Source organism: Belonocnema kinseyi, chromosome 6 (assembly GCF_010883055.1).
Source record: "Belonocnema kinseyi isolate 2016_QV_RU_SX_M_011 chromosome 6, B_treatae_v1, whole genome shotgun sequence".
Lineage (NCBI taxonomy): Eukaryota > Metazoa > Arthropoda > Insecta > Hymenoptera > Cynipidae > Belonocnema > Belonocnema kinseyi.
Window position 1 is genome coordinate 124,787,382 of NC_046662.1, and position 16,760 is coordinate 124,804,141.

Genomic DNA, 16,760 nt, shown 5'->3' on the forward strand with positions numbered 1-16,760 from the left:
TTTTTTCCCGTTGTAGAACACTTTAAATTTTTTTACAAAGGCCGGAATAATTTACATAAACATTTAAAATTTTTAACGACGAAACTTAGAAATTTCATCGGGATCTTTGACAATTTTTCAATAACAAAAATTTTTCATCTCTTTCGTAAGATTTCTTTTTAAGTGCTTCAGACTATTTAACAATGTTTAAGATTGACATAAAATGTATTGGGCCAGACTTTGGCTGATCCTAGTAAAACATGATTTCCCGTACTAAAACTGAGACTTGGGGCAATAAAGTGCCGATACTGGGCAAAGCTTGGGCGGAGGATTGGCAAATATAAATAGCTAATATAGGCTGCCAGTACTGGCTCAACACTGGGCTAATTTGAATAAACATGGTTTGCCGTGATAAAAGTGACACTTGGTTCAGTAATGTGGTAAGATTTCTTTTTAAGTGCTTCAGACCATTTAACAATGTTTAAGATTGACATAAAATGTAATGGGCCAGACTTTGGCTGATCCTAGTAAAACATGATTTCCCGTACTAAAAGTGAGACTTGGGGCAATAAAGTGCCGATACTGGGCAAAGCTTGGTTGGATGATCGGCAAATATAAATAGCTGATATATTCTGCCAGTACTGGCTCAACACTGGGCTAGTACTCCATTTATTTAGAGTGGTTCTATAGACGAAGAACGAGCTCAGATCCCTTGATATCGGGACACGAAAGGTCATACACATGAACCAAAACATGCATCTCAAGTCTTCTATTCCGCGACTCTAAATCTCATGCCGTCAAGGTGGTCGCGAAATATTCAATCTTGAATGTCTTCACAACAGGAGTATTCTGGTTACAGCATATCGTGTCGCAAATGGAAGAGACCTTCTTCTTAAAATGGTCAGGACGCACGAAGAAGTGGGCAAAGGAGTGTTTCTGCATAAAGCAGCAGATGAGGCTGCTGAAACATTCGGGTTTAACTTCAGTATGAGGGGTGAGCAAAATGCATCAAACTTTATCTATCTCGAACACTCACTCCAGACTGCCCGGATTAAAGAAGCACAGGAGAAAAACTTCCGTGAACAACTCCTCGATAAGAAGACGCACGACATCTTCCACAGAAATGTGGAGGATCAGTCAATGTCGTGTGAGCTAACTTTTGCTTTCCTCAAATCACCCGGATTGAAGTTGGGCACGGAGGGTTTCATTTTGGCAAGTTAAGACGGTTCCGTTTCCATCTTAACATACCGTCGCCACATTTTGAGCCAAGACATTCCTGATGATAGCTGCAAGGTGTGCTATGCGCACCCCTAGAATCTAGCACACACATATTATCTACTTGTTCAACTCATGCGGGAACGACCTACATCCAAAGGCGTTATGCGACACTAAGATTGCTTTATTATCACCTCTGTCACTTTTACGGAATTAACCTTAATATCGCTCCGCTAAGCGCTCCTAGGGAAAACGAATCAATTTTCGAAAGTGAAAAATGCTATACGAGGTCTGACATAGTTCTCCTTGACTTTGAAAAGCGCACCCTGTTCGTTATAGAATTTTCGGTGCCATTTGTATCAACATTTTCGGTACCTGGATAATTCTCTTAAATTAATCGTCCATGTAATCGGGGTTTTTGGAGAAGCCAAGGTTTGAATGGTTAATAGCTTGAAAAGCATCTCTGCGTGTCAACAATAGGTTAAAACACTTGCGGCGATTAGCATCTACTCATGGATAAATCCTGCGGTTGTTCTTATGGCAAAATTCTATTTATATGTATAATTTAATTAAAAGCTTAATTAAGAATTTACAGAGGTTTATAGCTCAATCAATCAGCAGCGCGCTGATCGATATATGACGATATAGGACGCGTCGACGATATATGACACGCTCAGAGCAAAAGCAAACTAAAAAAAGAACGCGTGGAAAAGAGAAGTAAAAACACGCGAATAATCAGCTGCTCCTCAAATTTATTCTGGTTTTAAAATCCTGACTAGGCTTAGAATCATTAGATTTGTTGACAAGATTTTAGGGCCTCAAATAAATATAAATACATTTTATTACTGAAAATTTTAGTTTATACTTAAGTTTCCACTTGAAAAAATTAATTTTCAACTTTAATATATTTTGATTATATAATTTCATTAATTAATAATAAATTACTTTTTCTAGAAAAAAAGACTTTCCTACCAAATTGCTCTATTTTCAAGTTTAGAAACGAATTTTACGTTAAAGCAAAAATATTGAATCAAAAATCGACTAATTGAATTTTTGGTCAAACAAATTATTACCCACCAAAAAAACAAAACAAAGTTTCAACAAAACATTTAAATTTTCAAGCGAAAAATTTAATTTGAAAACAAATAATTTAATGTTCAAACCAATAATTTTCTACTGAAAACATAAATTCGAAATTTTAAAAATCAAGCTTGTAACAAGAAAAAAAACGAATTTTGAACCAAACCGATCAATTTTCAACAAAAAACGGTTACGTTATTAGCTTACAAAATAAGTTTATTACAGCAAATAAAAAGTTATCAGCAAAATAGTTCAATTCTCAACAAAATACATCAACTTTGAACCATATAGATTTATTTTCAACTAAAAAGATCAATTTTATCGGAAGATGAAGCATTTAATCTTTATCTAAAAACACGATCTCAAACTATACGAAAAAAAAGTTTTACAAAAAGGATGCATTTTTAACGAAAGAAATGAATTAAAATAGACGATTAAAAAAAATAAGAATAACTCTCTACCAAAAAAAAAGATGAATTTTTAACTGAGAAAGTTCAATTTTCAAGCAAAAAAATTGCAAGAAAACTGTTCAATTTTCAAATAAAACAAAAATTTCAGCCGAACATGGGAAATTTCAAGGTTCAGTATAGAAATTAATTTTCAGCAAACACTTGAATTTTCAAAAAAATAGTTCAATTATCAACAACAAAAGAAAAAGAATTTTTAAGCAAAATAGATAAATTTTCAAACAAGAAGAATAATTTAATTCCAAACTAGATGAATTTTTAACTGAAAACGGTCAAAATTTACAAGCAAAAAAAAATTGAATCAAATAGTTCTATTTTCAATGAAAAAAGAAATTTTGAACAACAACAAAAACAATCAAATATACAACAAAATAGTTAAATTTTTAAACACAGAAGTAAATGCACAAACAACAAGAATGATATTCTAATGACAAGGTGAATTTTCTACGAATGTAATTATCAACAAAAGAGGTTAATTTTCAACTAAAAAAGATACATTTTTTACCTAAACTGGAACAGTTAAATTTTTAGTTGAAAAAATTAATTAAAAAAACCGAATTGACAACTAAATAGTTACATTTTCACTCCAATATATGAATTTACAAACATAAAAATTAATATTCTTATAAAAAAGACAAATATTCAACTAATCACATGAATTTTCTACCACACAGTTGGATTTTCAACTAAAAAAGAAAGAGTTTAAAAAAAGTTTAATTTTAGCCAAAAATGGAATAGTTATATTTTTAGTAGAAATATGATTATTAACCAAAAAAAAAGAAGTTGTAACAAAATATTACAATTTTTAACCAGAAAAAAATTAATTTTAAACGAAAGAGTGGAATTTACAACCCAAGAACTAATTTTTTTATAAAAATAGATACATTCCAAAAAGAAAAAAATATCAACTTTTAAAAAAATGTGTATGTCAAAATGAAGTACTTTAACAGAGCAGGTAATTTTTTTGAAAAACCGTTGAATTTCTAAACCAAATATATGAATTTCTAACAGGAAAGTTCATTTCAAACCAAATGAAAAAATTTCAAGAAAAAAATATGAAACCTCAATCAAAACAATATAATACTAGAAGTTTCAAACTAAAAAGGAATGTATTCAATAAAAAAGAGTTAGACTTTCTTATTTGTTTCTATTAATAATTCAGTTCGCATTTGAGGCGAATAACAAGTACAGTTGTTTTAAATAAACATTTAAATTCATTGTTATTTTGTCGACTAATGTAGTGAAATGGTTTTTTGTCGATAGAATGATGATTTTTGATCTACTTATTTAAACTTCTTCACAGAAAGAGAATTGACATTTTGTTTAAAAATTTTCTTCACATTCTCATCAGAGAGGGCATTAGATATGTGTAAGATTTTACCTGATTCCTCAGTTTCAGGTCAGCCCTGAAGATGTGAACTGCAATGTTCACGAAACGTCGGCTAACAATTCGTAGTTTTTTACACTAGTGAAACCCGAAATATCTCTTTTTATCAACTAAAGGTTAAGTTCGTTAACCAGTCATTTCGGATAAAAATTCAAAATGTGGGCACGTTTTCAAAAATTCTGCAACCATTGTTTTTTAAATTCAAAAATTCTCTGTAGGGTTACTCATAGTATGCAAAAGGTCTAACAATTTATCCTAATGACTGCATGTTCTGTGGTGCGCGAAACACCCGGAGCTATCGCACTTTTCGCAGCAACGTCTGCGAAATCATGCTGAACTACTCGGAAAAAGGGGCTATGTAAGCGGAACGCCTACTAGACCACAGCTAGAACAAGCCGGCAACAGAGAAAGAGAGGCGACAATAAGACCAACCGCGGGCAGACATCCAATAGAAGAAGAGCTATGCTTTACGACTCGGAGAAACATCAACACAAAGGTTTCTCTCAAGCCTAAAGATCTGGCTGAAATGGATGACGAGCTTCGTGGACATTTTTCCGGAGAATCCGACCTCTGGGCTATCAATTATTGTGTGTATAATGCAGAGAGAGCTTTGGCCGATGCGAACCGTCAAACAAAGCCAACGGTTGATCATAAGACCAAAAGACGAATGCATCAACTTGCCATAAAGATAGACTGGGCAAGACAGTTCGCGTCGCGCATTCAGTGTGTGATTGACTACATCACATCTGGCAGGAATTTTACCGCCAACGTTCGAAGGTTCGCGCGCGAACTCCGGACCCATTATCACACATTTAACAAGTTGAAGCTGCTGACCATCAGGCAGCATATTGTTGAGAGAATACGGATACTATCTGACGCTAAGAGAAGTCCAGAGCGGAGGGAGAGGTGGGTAAGAGAATATCAACAGATTCTCTCTGACCCATCTCGACTCTTCCAAGACCCTCCAGTTACTGTTGAACACCCACCCAAACCAGAGGAGGTCGAAGTATTTTGGAGAGAAGTCTACGAAGTGCAGCATAGACTGGACGAAGACTCAGAAAATATAAATAGCTTCAAGGAGTTATGTGTTGCCCTCATAACACCTGATAAAGAATGCCCACCCATCACTACCGAGGAGGTGAAAAAGTATTAAGAGGGATGAAGAATTATTCCGCACCGGGACCAGATTGTACCAGAACCTTCTGTTGGAAGAAGTTTTCTTCAACCCATCAGCATTTGGCCCGTATTTTCACCTCATATTTGAAGTCGGAAGACCCGATTCCGGTGTGGTTCTTGGAAGGGCGCACAATACTCCTCCCGAAACTAGGCAATTTAGCTGACCCGAAGAATTACAGGCCAATAACTTGTCTGAACACACTTTATAAGATATTCACAGCTATCCTAAATGATAGGATTGTTCGGGCAATTGAACCTGTGTGGCAAGAAATGTATGAACAACGAGGATCAAAGAAAGGCGTAACCGGATGTCGGGAAAACCTGCTCATCGATAGATGTGTCTGCCAAGATGCAGCATTCTACCAGCGTGACCTATCGATGGCCTGGATTGATTATCGGAAAGCTTTCGATTCGACCTCCCATAGACTTATCATCTGTCTTTTGGAAATCTTAAAGGTTCATCCGGAAATAGTTAGGCGCATAAAGAGATTGATGCCGCTTTGGAAAATCAGATTTACTATCTCATCTGGAAAAAATCGTGTGACAACTAACAAGGTCACCTTTCAGAGAGGTGTCTTTCAGGGCGACACCATGAGCCCACTCCCCTTTTGCCTTACCTGTCATATGTTCCTCTAATGATAGTATGTGCGCAAAAATTGGAGGCCGTGTAATTTCATATAGTCTAGAGGCTGTGAATGTAAATAGTGCAACTTCAAGCGGAAACTGAGCGACTGGTGGTATTAAATTCGGATTCGAATTTAAAAGGAATTTTTCGAATTCATGTCATATCATGTTGTGTGGCATGTTTCATGTGTCACACATTATACATGAAATGACTTTACATGAAACAAAAGATGATATGTAACATGACAAGGCATGACACATGAAATAAAACATAACACGACATGTCAAGACATGGCATGACACATGCCACGTATGCTGGCATAACATTGCATGACACAAGCCACATATAATAAAAGAACATTACATGAGACATGAGAGAGCATGGCATGCCATGATATTATATAGCTTAGCACAGCATCACATGACATGAAATAACAGGACATAAAATGACATGAAATGACACTGGATATGACAGGTTATGACGCGACATTACGTAACACGAAATTACGTGAAATTAAATTACATAACACAGGGAATTGCATGACATGACATCACATAACATGGAACATAACATGACATGTAACATGACGTGACGTGGGCTCATGGTCATTGAACGCCAATAATCTTTTTGACTATATTTAAAACACTCTGAGGTTTGCTTTTACCATAAGCATAGATTTTCAGGTCATCCATATAAAATACAAAAGTGGTCGATAATCGTGGTGCAAGAGATAGAGGCAGAAGTATGATGTAGAAAAGCAGAGGGCTCATTGTTTCGCCCTGAAAGACGCAACTCTGTAAAGTTATGTTATTCGATGTCACACGATATTTCCAAATGAGATAGTAAATTTAGTTTTCGAAAGGGACATCAATGTCTCTATACTGTCACTATGTGTAGATAAAGCTTTAAGCTTTCCAATAAAAAGGTGATAAGTATATGAGATGTTGAATCGAAACCTTTTCGATAGTCAGTTCATGTCATTGCCAGGACGCGCTGATGGGCTGCTGCGCCTTAGCAGACACACCTATTAATTAGCAGGTTTTCACGTCCTAACAACGGGCACTGCGGAATGGGCGTTTCCTGCTTTAAATATGAGGTGAATATTCTGGACAGATGTTAGTGTGTGAAAGTAAACTTTTTCTATCAAAATTTCTTGATACCATCTGGTCCTGCAGTGGAGAACTTCTTTGTACACCTTAGTGCTTTTTTCACCTCTTCGGCAGTGATTATTGGACATTCCTTCTTAGATGGATGGATTTTTGACACTAACTGGGGGAACGCTGAAAAGGTGCGATGTGTCAGCCAGAAACTGTTAATTTTATCAATCCATCTCTCCATCTTCTGTATTTTCCTCCTTGCATCAGATAACGCCCGTATTTTGTCAAGAATATGCTGCTTGACCCTTTCGACTTTCGACCCTTTCCGTTTTCCTTGTTCATTTGATGCAAGCTTCTTTGGTTTCTTTTCATTCATCGTCGGTTTTAGCATTCAATTTTAATCAGCTAAAGCCCTCGCAGCACAATAAACTAAACAATTGGTGGTCCAGAGGTCGGACTCTTCCGAGATTTCCTCACGAAGGAAGGCATCCATTTCAGCCAGAACTTGGGGCGAAGGAAGAACCTGCAGGGTAATGAATCACCTTATCCTGAAATCACTATCATCTCTCATAAGGTGCCTGCTTTCAGCGGTTGGTCTTATTGTCGCTTCCTTATCTTCGTACATAGCTTGTTTAAGTAGTCGTTCGAGAAGCGCTCCGCGGACATATTCAGTTTTCAAGAGGTCAGCACGTTGATTTCGCAATTACTGATGCAAAACGTGCTGAAGCTCTGCATGTTTCTGGCACCACAGGGTGTGCATACGCGCCATAAAGCCTCTGTTTACAGGGAGAATGCTAGAATCGTAGCAGTCTAGCAAGTGATCTTTGAGTTGATTTGTCCACTCAATGTGGGTATTTCGCTGGTTCGACGACGTGTTTCAATCTAAATTATTTTCTGCACCCTAAACTTTAAGGTGATCGGTATTTTTAGTCGATTCATTATCGGGTGCTCTTTGCGTTTGATTGTTTTGAACCGCATTCGCAACTTTTTAATGCTTTGATGCTTCCATTGTTGTTCCCAAAGCAGCTAGGGAAATAGTTCGTTCACAGGAAACTTAATTTTATTTTTCTGCGTCCGCCTCAAAAAAGTTTGTCTTTATAGGTGAGAAAATACTCCCCTAATTTTTTCAGAATTTGGAAAAATTATTTAGAGGTTGCGAGTTTCGAATTTACATACGTGGCCGATTGGAAAAAATTATTTGGCGCTGGTGCATAAGAGAATACGGCCAGACTTTTTAATGGGGACTTCACGATGGTTTTAGAAAAATTCATAATTGTTTGATCAATTTCATATTTTTTAAAACACTCATGAGAATTTGGATTCTTTGACCATTTACTGTGTCCTTGTTAGGGCATTGGCCCCGAGTATGCACGTCGGTACCAAACCTGAAAGGGCAATCAACCTGAAACAAATTAATTGATTGTCTACAATAATATGGAAAAAAACTTTATTCACAATATGAGATTCCCAATTAACATTAAAATGGACCTCAATTTTTTTCAACTTTAAACCTTGAATTAAAAAATAATTATTAGTGAGGAATTCTTTTGAAATATAACTGTCCCTAGATCCCGTGTCCAATATTGCTTGTAATTCAAAAGTTTTAATATACGATTATTTGCTTTTAAATTCTGTAATTTATACAACGAGAGATAGACTCACAGAAGCGAGAATAGAATTTCCTCAAATTTTGATAATCTTGTATATTTTGATCCTCCATAGATTAATTTTTATATAAGGCAATAGTGCCAGTACGAAATTTCATCATATTTAACTAATGCTTAAGTTTGTGACTAATTCCCAAGATCCATGTAACTTTATTATCAAGCTTATTGATTACAAAATTGGAATATAATCGTATTTGATTTATTTACAATCTTATTAGATGAGCTTCCGTATGAAAACGGTTTAAAAATCCAATATGAAGTTGACAAGTTTGGTCAAATACGTCTTTAAATTGTAATCAATTTAATTCGCCTAGCCTCGTCCATGCCACTTTGATTGCAATTATTTAAGAGCACTAAGGCTATCGTTCTTGAGTTCCCGTGTGAAAACGGGTCAAGCGTGGCTCTAGTTAACCTAACCGTGACATGTGACGTGTACGAAAAAATACTAAAAGTATGTTCCTTTTATTTTTAATCCCTTTTTTCGGAATAAATGTTTAATTTCCGAAAGAGCCCAATACTTCTTCTAAGCATAAAGTTACCCCTACTATATTGTATCAAGTCGAGCCGAAATTCCAATCTAAATCCCTGGGCGAATCGTGAATTCCTGTGAATCTTTGAACCTGACGTCGAACATATTCTAACTAAATTTTTTTTTAGAGCAGACTGTCGATTCGTGCGTTCTCCGGATATGATAGCGGTCCTGTTGATCTCCTCTTTTCGAGTGGTTGCGCACACCATCATTCTAGTTTCACGTGAACATGCAGGTAATATACGTCACTATTGCAGAACATGGTTACTCTGCAACACTATTTTTAAATTGTTCTAAATTCTTTTTTTGAAATATAACGCTGTTCGCGAATTGTTAAAGATTTCTGGCAGAACGTGGTTCTGTAACAGCTTTACAAAACTGCTCCATCTAGTTGAGTACGACATTATTTGGACCATGGTCAAAGTATGTTTTTAACTTCTTCTTTTCTGTTGTAGAACTGTTACATCACAGTCGTATAATAGTGCTCGCTAGGATGTATTGTTGAACGTAATATTTTAACCACATAATTTAAAACAATTACACCGGTTTGTTAAGAAAGATTGTTTCGGAAAATTTTCTTGTTGTTTTTTGTAAGAGAAAATAGAGTGTATTGTCTAGCTTGAAACTTTATATGTAACTGTGAAACTGTAAAATTGTATTTTAGTTGCAGTTGTAAAAGTTTAAAGATTGACAGTTTGAAATTCTTGAATTTAGAAAACATGGAACCTTAGACAGTTACATTTTCAAGATTTATACAATAAACGTATGCAATTTGGATGGTGATTTTAAGGAATATCTTAATTTTTAAGTTAAACAATACATAATTTTTCAATTTTAATGTTTAATAATATTTAAGTCTTCAGGTTTAAATATTTAAAGTTGAGGTAAGTACTTTTATCTTAAGTAACATCATCTTTGACAACAAAATTAGAAACTCTCTTTCCGAAAATTAAAAGAAAGGAATAAGACGTTAAACGCAAAGCAATGCACTTTCTGAATTCCAAATCCGATCACAGAAAATAAAACTCTTCCTATATTTCCACCCACAATTTCAATAAGTACTCTAAGCAGTAAGAACAACAGATAAAAACACTATTTTTAAATGATGTTTTTTCCGTTTGTCATATGCAGTCATCGGAATAATGTAAAGTTGTGTAGTGCGTGACAGCCTATTTTGAAACCTTTACCATTTAAAAACAGAACATTCAAATCGTTAGCAGTTACACTTCTAAAAGATCCAAAACACACAATTTGTCATCGATATTTACGGAACTCATATATAGAAAATTTACAAATTTACAACAGAAAATGTTTTTAATTTCACTCTTGTTTGATTCTTAGTTATCTCTTTTTTACTTTTGGGGGGAAACTAGACAAATTCTTCAATTTACTTAATCACAAACATTCTTACAATATGTTTAACAGTACCTTAATCAAGTGGGACGATGGTTGTGGGGGCTAAGGCTTAGGCTTTGGACCCACTCCGTCGGCTTGCGGGTTCGACTCCCGCCTCGCACTCTGGAAAAGCCTCGGTGTATGAGGGGTGTGTAAAGGAATAGAGAAGAAGGTGCAAGAAAAATGTAAACCCTTAGGAGCACATTAGACACCTCCATTTCAGAATTCCAGTACGGTAATCGTCATTCAAATTTGAATTATAGCACTTCCGTGCCAAGGAAAGAACTTCATGTTGCTTCCAGTGGAAACACAAATCATGCTGTATCTCCCAAAATTACTAAAGTGTGAAAAAATTGTGTTCTGCAAACTATTAAGTGTTATTAGTAGGCAGATTTGATAAGAATCAAATCAATCCTTTCTTCGACCGTGAATGTGAATAAGAGTAAGATTTGTTTTTGTAGGTCTTACGGTCTTTATTAATTAAAAGAATACAACGAAATGATATTTATTTTAATTAACCAAAAAATAAATTATGTGTAATTATATGTTAAGAAAAGATCGTTATTTATATATTATTTATTTAGATTCTTTGAAAAAGGCACGCAGTGGTAGCCGGAACGTCAGAAAGACAGAATTTTAATAAAGGAACTTTCCAAGCATTTCGTTTTATTCTTTTAATTAATGAAGACCGTAAGACCTACAAAAACGGATCTTACTCTTATTCACATTAACGGTCGAAGAAAGGATTGATTTGATTCTTATCAAATCCACCTACTAATCAACAAGGTCAGTAACGTTCTGGATACTATGGGCTATTTGACTTACATCGCAGAGAAGTACGGTCATACCACGAGGAAACATATCGGAAATTGGATTAACACCAGTAGAAGATTGGTTATTCTTAAGGAACAACGTACGTTCTTAATTAAATGTAGAAACAATGCCTTGGTTCCGGCACACATACAAAATTGTATGAACAAATATAATTTATATAATTTAAATCAAAGTTTAATTTAAAAATTTCATAAAACTAAAGTCAATTTTCAAACAAAGTGCTTAAAAATTGAAATTAAAAACACAGTCAAAGAGATTAAAAAACTGGGTAATTTCTCGAATTATTAAAAATATCGAATAGAGAGAGTCATAAATAATGGATCGATTAACAGTTTTTTTGAGACACAAGAATTCAGTTTAAATAACATAAAGTATAAAAAAGACAGGAATGTATCAACAAGTTCAATTTAATGCAAAACAGGTTTTTAACACAACATATCTATGTAGAGAATTCAAATTTAAAAAGTACATAAAAAATATCTCAAATGTCAAATTCCCGGATGAGGTAGCTGAAACCTTAGCACTGGGTTACAAATTCGGTATTCCTTTCAATGTCAATAAGTTACGTATTAATAACATGGTTGCTAGTATAGGAAATAGTTTTAAAAATGTAGAGCATGAAGATCAGAAACTTAGCATCAGAAAAGAAGTTACTCAACTAATGTTAAACCATAATCGAAATAATGACTTTAAGAACGCTGAACCATGATTAATTGTTTCCACAATTGATTCTCCTACTTATAACTTAACCAAAAATATTTCTAATGTTTTAAAACCAGTTTCCGGTAACACAGAATAATTTGTTAAAAATAGCTGGGATTTAAAGGACACTTTAAATAAAATTAAAGTTCCTTCAGTACATTCCTTAGTTTCATTGGACGTTGTTTCAATGTTTGATAACATTCCATTAGATCTAGCATTATACTGCATCGAAGAAAAACTAATACAAAATAAACATTTAACTAAAATAACCAAAAATAAATTTTTCATCGCTAATAGAACTGTTTTCTATAACATGGATTTCTCTTTTAATGGGAAATATCATAAACAATTGAATGGTTGTCCTATGGGTTCACTATTGTCTCCTATAGTTTCAAATTTGGTTTTAGAAGATGCTGAAACAAGATCTTTAAAAAAATTGAATTTTTAACCAATTTTATATTAAAGGTATGTGGATGATGTTTTAGCTATTGTTCCTACTGAAGGAATTGTTGATTTCATAAATGCTTCCAATAGTATTGAAAATTCCATAGAGTTTACGCCTGAACTTTAAAATTATAATTCAATAAATCACCTTGATTTGCAAATTATAAAAACAACTGAAGGTAAGTTAATTATCAATTCGTTTAAAAAAGCGTAATGGTATGGTAGATATCCTAATTTTAATTCCCATAATGTGATCAAAACTCTCTTGAAATTTTTTACTTAATCCAAAAGATATCGATAGTACCGAAAATTTGTCTGGAATTGTAAATCTCGTTAAATGTAACTTTTGTGAAAATTTTTACATTGGTGAAACAGGTGAAAGATTAAAAATTAGAGTTTTGTAACATAAAAGAGATTGTAGAGTTGAAAATTTTAATACAGGCCTTTCACAACATTGTTGGAACGTAAACTATTATTTTGATTTTGAGTTTTAGCAATATTAAAATTCTTGCTAAGGAAAAAATACATATAAAAGACGCATAATAGAATCCATTTTTATAAACGAATGTCACAATTTTTCGATTAAATTACAGGCAGAAATCATGAATGGTAATGAAATATATCAAAGTATTATAAAATAAACAAAACCAAGTTAAAATTCCAGTTACTTTGGCGCGATTTCCTCATTCGAGGTTACTTTAAAATTACGCCTTTATTCTGTATTCAATGAGTTTACCACCTTAATGTATGTCTTTTGTGTACTAAGCTATATGTTCGTCCTCCAAAAACAATCATAAGGATTTTCGTCAATTAAGATGTAGTTTTTTATTTAAAAAAGCATCTACCATTTTTTGAGGCTTTTGTATTATGTTTTTCTTTAGATTTTAATTTAATTTGGTGTCACACGTCATTCTTATTTTTCTTTTAAATTGACATGAACTATTTAAAAATGTTTGACTCCAACTTAATATTCTTGGTTTTTACAAGATAAAAAGCACGGGTAATTTTTAATTATTTTACTTTAAAAAAAATCAACTGTGTGTAATTATATGTTAAGAAAAGATCGTTATTTATATATTATTTGTTTAGATTCTTTGAAACAGGCACGCAGTGGTAGCTGGAACGTCAGAAAGACAGAATTTTAATAAACGAACTTTTCAATCATTTCGTTTTATTCTTTTAATTAATGAAGACCGTAAAACCTACAAAAACGAATCTTACAAATTTCTATACCAAGTTCCTTTTAAAGTGTACACTTGATTTTAGAAAAAATGCTTCTATTCAATTGAAAAACGATACTCGGCGTGTTTGGAGATGCCGGCCTTGTATAATTCTTTTTTTAGAGTGCATATGTCGGTAAATTGCCATGTGCTGAAAAGATTTTTTCAATACTATGGTGATTCAAAAGCTCTTCGATATAATCTGAAAAATTCTGAATGGCTGGAAATTTTTTACACTCGTTGCAGTAATAGCTTGGGTTAGAATTCTCGCAAAAAAGTTCAAACACAGGTATTTAGTTACCATTTAAAGAGTCAGGATGAGTGTTCAGCCACCATATTGGATCCACTATTTTGAATTTTGAAATTCTGATATCGGATTCGCTCTCAGCGACCCCAAAAACCCCTAAGTGTAGTTTTCAATTCAATGTTCCGGGAAAAACATATTCAAGGGGTCATATTAAATCCACCATTTTGAATTTTTCAAAATGCCTCATTACTTTTGAAAGTACGTATCAAGTAGATCAATTTGCGCCTTTATTCGTTTCTATTAGTCAAACCAAATTTTAAGGGTGCCAGTGATCCGTTTAACGTAAAGACCATATGGAGGAATGTGAATCACGCATCTATTCATCCTATTCCGATTTCGGCTACAGGCAATGTATACGCAAGATGCACTGCTAATCTCATCAGTCACTTGATTTAGTCCGTGGATATAATGTATAACCGGGATCACCCGAGTAAAATTTTAAGGAAGAAAAAAGACGTAGGGCAATATAAGGCGTAGGGAAGTGGTAACCCTATCGCCCGAGAGCTCCGGTTCTTGCAGTCAGCCACGTTGCATTGGGCTAACTTCCCATTTGCAACGAATTATGCGGTTATGTCACCAGTATCGCGCAGTGTCACCCACAATAGGCCTCTCTCAGATGAAGGCCATGGTTAATTTGGGAGTGGCAATAGGACCGAACCGAGGGTACGACGAGGGAATGGACCCGGACAAACGCAAGAACATCGTTTTAAATGTTTGGACCAAATCAGGAGGGACATCCTTATCTGTTGGCAAGAAAGCTCACCGGCGCGAAGAGAATACATGCAAAGGCTGCATGAACGTTGGGTGAATATGTATCCGGAATCTGGTCATAAAACGCCCCAGTATTTGAAGGAACAGGTATCCTTTTTACGCAAAGGGGGATATGAAGATCTTTATCAAGAAGAAAAGCAAATCCTCCAGAGAACATACCACTCGTTCGAGCAAGAGCACCGTTGCAGATCAGTGATCCCAGATTTGAAACGAGGTACACTCCAATACTATCACAGGTCTATGTCCATGTGAATATAGCAGGAGACGATATACATGACTGGGTTGCGCACGCAACCCAGTTCTCCTCTTCTGAATTTGAAAACTCGCTTTAAAATAAAATCAAGAGATTGGGATTTTAATATTTCCAGATTTCGATGCTGGCGATTCTTATGATTTGAATACTTTGCGCGCCTCTTTATATGCACTATAAGAAATTAAAAAATTTCACAACTAAAAATGGTAAAATCACATAGAAAATTTTGTGTAATGTTACCACTTGTATTATAGGGAAAATGCCCTCTTTGAGGTTAGGAGTCCAAATGATTTTGTAACTTTACCACTTTCAGTATTGCAATATAGCATGATGTTGTAAGAATACATATTCTGCCCGTGAATCTTTCATATTTAAGGTAGTTAATAAAGGGACCCCATTTGAAAGTGGAGAATTTCTGCAAGATTGTGAAGGTAGAAAAAGTGGTGAAAATCCCTTTTTCGAACGAAACCTTATATCTTGAAAATGGAAATTTTATATAAATCGCATTTATGCAGGTTTCAATATAGTAAAATTAGAAGTCATTGTTCAATTTCCAGGGAGCGGAAAATAACAGAAAATTTGTAAAGTTACAGTGATTTGTAAAAATGCTGTCAGGAATTTTTAAAAATAATGAAAAATGTTCCTTATATTGAAAATGAATCAAAATGTATTCAATAATATGTAAAAGGTTAACGAATAACTTCTTGAAGGAGAATTACCCCATTGCAGTCATTCTTTTTCATAAAATATATTCTTACAATTAAAGAAAAACATTTTTGCATACATAAGAAAAATATTTCAATATCAAAACATATATTATAGAAAGATTAAAAGTTTACAGAAATAGAATAAATTCAATAAATCAGTGAAACTCCAATAATATCGATTGCATTTGTTTCAAGTTTGCTGAATGGGCTTAGCTGCCATTAAATATTTAAATTCTTTTCTAAGTTTTCTTTACTATTCAGTTAAGTTTATTATTTATTTCGTACATTCGAAGCCAATGCAGGTCAAAATTTGACGCTTTAAACTCTGGAAACCTACGTCTGTTGCTTTCAGCGCCACCAAACGGATCTTTCGCAACTTCGTTAGTCTCACACTGCCTCACTGACTCTCTGGGTGTGGATAAGTTAGTGGAGAGTTGGTTTTACCTTTTACCACAAGTAGATATTTTCATGTGCTCGGAAGGTGAATTTGTAAAAAGGAAAGTTATTTCCAATTCCTTTTACTTCCGATTTTTGCCGCCGGAAAATGAGCTGTATTTCGGCTATGTGGAATTGTACGTGGTGCGTGACAGCGTGGGTGCAGAAAATGGCGGAAAATGCAGTTTAAAGTATAAAAAGGCTTTTACTGGATGCTCAGATTCATATATACCTTCCAACCGGGTTTAAAGATAGGCTTCGAAAAAAAATATTTCTATATCATTTGCATGAATGAATTGACTATTTATGTAGAAATTCATCACTTTTTCGAAGCCCAACTTCAAGCCGGAGGGAAACCATTTATAAATGTATGGACCTGCACAATGTACAACATTGTTTTTATTTTAGCAGTTGTAGTGCGACAAGGAATTTCTTTGCGGGATTATAATTTTTATTTTGAGACAGGGAAT

At 34.3% G+C, this 16,760-nt stretch overlaps 1 protein-coding gene across 15 annotated transcripts in view; it reads left to right on the plus strand.

The window, feature by feature from the left end:
* LOC117174109 overlaps positions 1 to 16,760 on the plus strand; it is an 829,515-nt gene that overhangs the window by 156,373 nt on the left and 656,382 nt on the right. The window contains exon 2 of one of the 15 annotated variants that reach the window (XM_033362870.1): positions 9,356 to 9,457. The exons of 13 other annotated variants lie outside the window; for them this stretch is intronic. In XM_033362870.1, coding sequence (XP_033218761.1) covers positions 9,452 to 9,457 — 6 coding nt within the window. In that variant the 5' untranslated portion in view covers positions 9,356 to 9,451. Of the gene's footprint in view, positions 1 to 9,350; positions 9,458 to 16,760 lie in introns of all 15 variants that reach the window. One more of the 15 variants, XM_033362871.1, reaches the window with a different exon arrangement.